Source organism: Lactuca saligna, chromosome 2 (assembly GCF_052625555.1).
Source record: "Lactuca saligna cultivar CGN05327 chromosome 2, ASM5262555v1, whole genome shotgun sequence".
NCBI classification, from domain to species: Eukaryota; Viridiplantae; Streptophyta; class Magnoliopsida; order Asterales; family Asteraceae; genus Lactuca; species Lactuca saligna.
The window spans coordinates 99155099-99162099 of record NC_136418.1 but is presented as its reverse complement, the minus strand read 5'-3'; the positions used below and the strand labels follow the sequence as shown (position 1 = coordinate 99162099).

General features: G+C 33.7%; 1 protein-coding gene across 1 annotated transcript; it reads right to left on the bottom strand.

Moving 5' to 3' along the window:
- Positions 1-1388: 1388 nt before the first annotated feature.
- On the bottom strand, positions 1389-4945 carry LOC145031237 (putative receptor-like protein kinase At5g59700). The gene is made up of 4 exons (XM_078979756.1): positions 3911-4945; positions 3181-3351; positions 2909-3027; positions 1389-2024 (listed from the first exon to the last, which is right to left on the bottom strand). Exons 1-4 carry the CDS (start codon positions 4850-4852, stop codon positions 1436-1438), a joined length of 1821 nt encoding a protein of 606 aa, XP_078835882.1. The 5' UTR covers positions 4853-4945; the 3' UTR covers positions 1389-1435.
- Between the last annotated feature and the right edge of the window lie 2056 nt (positions 4946-7001).

Here is a 7001-nt window from a genome sequence, read left to right as displayed (position 1 = left end):
TACATGGTTTTACCACATATATATACTACTACACAATTAGGTACTTCTTATTGCGTCCATAGGTAAATAAGGGGATTCATAATCTAAATGGAAGTATTTTAAATCTACAGTTTAAATCACGTTCTTTGCTTTTGTTTAGTTGATAATTCAAGTTTAATTCATTTTATACAAAACCCCCTTTTTACTTTCTGGTTTTTAGTTTAATTAATTGCTTTGCTGTCTAAATAAAATCATACTTGTTCCCCTAGTGTTCGATACCTGGTTTTATCACATATATACTGTTATACGATTAGATATACTGCTTACTGTGTGTTTTAGTCCGGTTGAGAATAAACCAGTTTTATAAATTTAAAACTTATATAAACATTTAGTATATAAAACCACACAATAAAATTTCAAACCCTAAACATTATTTAAATGGTTAAATAGTTATATATTTTGTTCTCCTCCATGATACAATAGTATATCACACATCCAAAAAGGACTTAGAAAGAATGATGAAATAATCATTAGAACTAGGTAGTTGGGTTATTTCCATGATACAATAGTATATCACACATCCAAAAAGGACTTAGAAAGAATGATGAAATAATCATTAGAACTAGGTAGTTGGATGAATAACGAAAAGTGGTTAAGTGGGTTGTTAGGAGAAGGAAAAGGAAGTATATTTATAAGTAGAAAGACTTTTAAGCCTTGTTAGACTTATAGAATCATCTCTCTCTCTCTCTCTCTCTCTCTCTCTCTCACACACACACACACACATATTGAAGTGGAAATTGATGCAAAGAAAAATTGACTAAGTTCACTAAATTTATGTACGAACATGCCTCCTGTAGGCATAACTATAACTACCACCACATATAACCGCCACCGGTCGACTAGAAAAGTACATGAGCTTTTTAGCAAATATATATATTTTTTTATAACTGAAAAATTATCGGTTACAAAATTTGCATTAAACACAATATTAATCATATATTGTTGATTTCATGGTTAATGAAATGGGAGATGATTTGTAAACAACAATTTTTATTTTCATATACAACAACTGATGTTTTAAAATGTTGTACTATACAACTCTATAATTCATAGATTGTTGTGTATGGTAAAAAGTTGTTGTGTACCAATAATTTCCCTAATGAAATCCATCAATTTTGTCTGTTACTAAATTTATTACAAAATGTCGGTTATAGTTGTGTCTTAGTATACATATTGGTGTCTATAGATTGAGATAGACAGAATACAAAAGAAACATCTCATCTTTTATTTAGTTATTTTTATTTTTTGCATTTTCTTGATAAGTTCAAGGTATAATTCCGGCTTTGCTAAGTTCAGGCAGTCAAGAAGTATTGCTTTTAGTTGTTGTATCCTGAAAAACAAACGTCTAATTGCAGTCAAATTTGATTTAAGAACAGTGTATTAAACACATGTCGCATCAATTTCTTATTTTTATTGTTGTCGTACATTTCCTTAATACTTTCCGTGCAGAATTTAGTGATAGTACGCTCGACAGATAGCCTTTTGGCAATACTGGGAGACTGGTTGATTTGTTGATCATCTTTCTCTCCCTTTGCTTGTTTGTATATGTATGTTTTACAGATGGTGAATATTGATCAGTAGTTTTAGGCCGAAGCTCAATGCCCTCCACGATAAGACCATGCTTCCAGTTTAAACGCTTAACCTCCTCAAATGCCATCTCAATTTCACCAACATCTCCTTCATTGTACTCAAATTCTCCCAACTTGATCTCCATCCACCCATCCTTTCTCCTATGAGGAAACACATCATTTTCTTGCCATTTTTCACTAGCCTTTGGTCTTTGGAGATACACATTTTCGGTCTCCATTTTTATCCCACCAAACCTCACCATTGTTTTAGCCGGCACAGAAAGTCCTTCAGAATTGCTAGTAGTTCGAAAGACAAGATATGCTACATATGTAGTGTATGGTGACAACATTACAGATGCTATTTTGCCACGAATGCTAAGCCAGCATACACTTTTAAGTATACAAACCTCCGAAAACCTACACAATATATATATATATGGAAAAGTGAATATACCATTAAGGGTATATAAACATAAGTACCCTATACATAAAACTACGTAGTTTTGGTTAGTGAATTAATTAAAAAAAATCATTTCCAAAAAAAAAAAATTGCTGCGTATTTCTTATTCTTCCTTATTCACGTTTCCAAAAAAATAATTACTGCGTATTTGTTAATCACGTTTCCATATTCACATTTCCATATTCACGTTTAACTTGATTTGTCCTTAAATTGCAAATGGTTTTTTGATAATCCTGGAAAAATCATCAAGTCTATGAAATTGTAATTCACAGATCATAAGTAGCTGCATCAAAAAAACAATTTCACCCAATTCAGGTGAATGGTTAACTCATTGAACATGGTCGTCGACAGGAGATGTTGACAAAATGTGCCTCCTTGAATCCTTGAAGCCGAGACATAAATCAAAAAACATGTTGTAGGGATTAATCATGAATCAATCTTCTTTGGAAATGATACAATGAAAGAATCAAGTATAGTGATAAATAATATGGGACAAATCCCTTTTAAAAGACACAGTTTTTAGTTCTTGGAAATGTGAATAAGGAAGAATAAGAAATACGCAGCAATTTTTTTTTTTTTTGGAAATGATTTTTTTTAATTAATTCACTAACCAAAACTACGTAGTTTTATGTATAGGGTACCTATGTTTATATACCCTTAAGGGTATATTCACTTTTCCCAATATATATATATATATATATATATATATATATATATATATATATATATATATATATATATATATATATATATATATATATATATATATATAGTTTAGCTTGTTAAGGTTAATATGTGTTTGTTATTGTATAGAAATGATCTTAAAAGGGACAAAAGAGACCTTGATTTAAGTGTATGTCCCCATTCCCAGTACCGAGGTTCATCTTGCCAATCAATTAAGAGCTCCTTTGCGCCTAACATATAGGACTTTTTCCCGCTCTCCATATCTAGCTGGAAGCTCTGTTTATGGGATTATGTGAGACCAAATCTTAGTTAGTAGAACCATTAACAATTATATCCAAGAAAACATTCGATTTAAAATTTTCCAATGGTTATATAGACGTATTTAACAAGGATGTAGGAAACATGGTATCACAAGGATGATAGATTTACCAGGTAGCCTCGATCAAGGAGAATATGTGAGTCCGATAGGCAGAAGTAGAGTTCCTTTTTAGAGGCAAAACCCAGCGGAGAAACCGCCCTTTCAATAATTTCCTTGTAATCCGGTGGCAGGAGCCCTTTCCAAAATGCCTCAGAATATGCCGCGGAGTCGAATCCATTAAGCTGCAGTGGAAAACAATAAAAAGAATATTGGTTCCCATGAATGTTTAAAATTGTGAAAATCGCATAGATATCCTCCTCAACTACCTCACGATTGACATTTATTTTCTTGAAAAAATGATAAATATATATAGTAGTTTTTGTTAAAGTTTTTCCTAAGTTTATAGTCTTTTGCTTTATTTAGTAATCTTTGGGTAGGTATCAAGGTATTGAAAAAATGTTAGTGGCTAATAATAAGTCAACACACTATGCTTGCTAATAGCAACAACCCTTTTCTAATTCATGACCAACTTTTTGGGTTCACTGTTTGTACTTATTCATGGATCCAGGCTGGAGCCTCTCTAGATGTTTATAAAAAAACGGAAATTGAATTTACCTGAATATAATGTGTTTACGGAGGAGGAAAGATAAGAGGTTTTGGTTTCGAGAATGTATTGTCATAAAAAAAAAAGATTATAAATACAAAAATGGAATAATTTGTCGTATATTATAAGCATTAAAGTTTTCATTCTTGCTATGAAAATATGTTTCCTAAAAAATACTATGAGACAAAAAGACTTACTTGAATATTCAATGCTTCGTCAATAGTCTTGATGATCCTATCAACCGTCGGGCGTTTCCTAAAATCAAAGTTAATGCACTCATGTGCAATTTCATTAAATTTATCAAAAGATCTCATATGAATCAGATCTTTGATAGTGGGATCTATTAACTTGTCAAGTCCATCAACGAGTTTATGGTCATCATAGTAACTTCGGACAAGGTCGATCAGATATAGTTCCTTATCTTCAAAGTGCCTTGCATTATAAGCCATCATCCCACTCGATATCTCGAACATTACCACTCCAAATGAGTATATATCGGACTCTTTAGAGAGCCTACCTCTTTCGTTGTAAACCGGATCCATGTAAAACCTTGTACCAGAAGGCTTTGTACAAACACGGGTATCTTGCTGATTTCTTGGACTTCGTCTTGACAAACCAAAATCACATATTTTGGCTTCCAAATTATCATCTAACAAAATATTTGCGCTCTTCAAATCTCTATGAATTACTCTGCTGTCGTCCCCAACATCCGAGTGAAGGTACTTTAGTCCGTATGCTGCCCCTAAGCATATCTTCAGGCGTTGTTCCCATGTTAGGCAACGCCTCTTATCTGGGTCTCGGAGGTGATAATCAAGGCATCTGTTAGTAGCGTACTTGTAAACTATAATTTTCTCATCTTCATCATCACAGTAGCCAACGAAAGGGATGATGTTTGGATGGTTGAATCCTGAAACCAACTTGACTTCATTATGGAACTCCTTGGTTCCTTGATAACCATTAGGATCAAGGCGTTTGATGGCTACTACCTGTTTTTTCCAGTGGTTAGAGAGTTGGCCTCTGTAGACCATACCAAATCCACCATCTCCGATCAGAGTGTCTGAACTGAAGTTTTTTGTGGCCCGAGTGATCTCCGCTAGTGGAATTCGACATTTTTCTAGGTCTACCTCGGAAGAAGACATTGTTTTTTATATTGGTGATTAAGTATATATGGTTATAGTGTAGTAGTCTTTCTGTGAATATATAGAGAACCGAGTTCACTTAGAAGCTCGTTATAAGTTATAACAGTTTTTTAGAAGTGCTTAGTAGCGACCAGTCATCAAGTGAACAGGAGACCCTCTTAGGATGCTCTGATATGGAATGGTGGCCACCCATCAGGCTATCACTACACAGCAGTTCAATTATTATTTACATTAATGTCTCCTCATTTCAATTCTTACACGTTTCTCCTTTCTTTTCTATTATTTTTTTTTTTTTTTGTTTTTTACCTTAGGTATTTTTATTATATTTGATTAAATAAATAAAATTATATAACAAAATATAAAATAATAATATAAAATAACTTTAACGATGTTGGTCGTTCAAAATGAAACCAATATTGTATAATATTGGTACCGATATTAATTATAAAATGGTTTTTTTTTTTTTAAAAAAAAATTAATAGTTGTATCTAAGTGTGTAATGGAACCGAGTCAATTTGACTCCTGTCAAACTCGAAACTGTACTCGACTAAAAAACTTGAGGAAAATAACATACAAGCCTAACGAAGTTTACAAACTGTTCAAAAAACATCAATCGTGTTTTGTCTGTTCAACCTTAGGAATAAGGGGATTGATGTTCTTTCCTTGTGTCGTATTAGGGTGGAGACGTGCTTCTGTAAGTTTTTGGCATGATAAATGGTTGGATGATTTGTCTCTTGCAATTATTTTTCACAGGATTTATGCTCTTGATATTCATAAAATCGCCTCTGTCAAAGATCGTTTTCTTTTAGGATGGGATCCAAACATTCTTCGTCGTGCCCCATGGGGAGGTATTGAGCAGTCCCAATGGGATGTTTTTCTAGAGTTGGTCATGAAGTTTCGCTTGCAGGATAGACCTGACAGATTGGTTGGCTGGGTGACGTGTCAGATGTCTTCACTGTCTCTTCTGCTTGTGATATTATTGATTCTAGTACTCTGGCTGTTACACTGCGATAGATCATTTTCTTTTAGGATGGGATCCCAACATACTTCGTCGTGCCCCAAGGGGAGGTATTGAGCAGTCCCAATGGGACGTTTTTCTAGAGTTGGTCATGAAGTTTCGCTTGCAAGATAGACCTGACAGATTGGGTTGGCTGGGTGACGTGTCAGATGTCTTCACTGTCTCTTCTGCTCGTGATATTATTGATTCTAGTACTCTGGCTGTTACAGGTTCGGAATCTAGGTGGAATAATTGGGTCCCTATTAAAGTTAATATTCTTATTTAGAGGATTGGACATGGGAGTATTCCTACTAGGAGAGATTGTCTTATCGTGGGTTGGAGTTGCGATCCATTTTATGCCCGATGTACCTCCGTGGTATGGAGGAAATCGATCACATTTTTATAGGATGCAGGGAGTTGATTGATATATGGAGTCGTATTGCTATATGGTGGGATGTTCAACCTCCCGATCATTCCACCTTTACTAATCTTTTTTCTTGGCATGGTTCGGTCCTCTTTAGGGATGGGCAGGGAAAGGCTTTTGAAGCAGTTATTTTTTCTGCTTTTTGATGCTTATGGAATTTTAGAAACTCCACTGTTTTCGGAATGGTCACTCATAGGAAATCCATGATTTTTGATGAGGTTGTTGAGAGGGCGTTTTTTTGGATTTCCAATAGATGTAGGAAAGCTAAGCTTAGTTGGACTGATTGGCTTCATAAACCTACTTTTGCTACAATTCTCTTGTAATGTGTTTTTCCTAGCTTCTTGCTAGGTTTTTCTTTCTATATATAATTATCTGTTGTTCAAAAAAAATGTTTTATCTGTTCAAGAAAACCAACGAACTTAACATTTTATCTAAAAAGACATAACAAAGTTTTCAAATCGTTCAAAAAACCAAAATCATATTTTGTCTGTTCAAAAGATTAAGTTCGTTAGGTTTTTTTGAACAAACAAAACATGATTGAGGTTTTTTAAACGGTTAGGAAACTTAGTTCGTCTGACAAGTCATTTTCCCGATATCATAATAAGCAATGTCATCTGATTCTCTTCTTTGACTTCCATAGAATTGAACAAAAAAGTAGCTTAGTCAGATTTTTTTTAGACAAAATGTTATGTTTGTTGAGTTTTCTTGAACAAACAAAATATGATTAA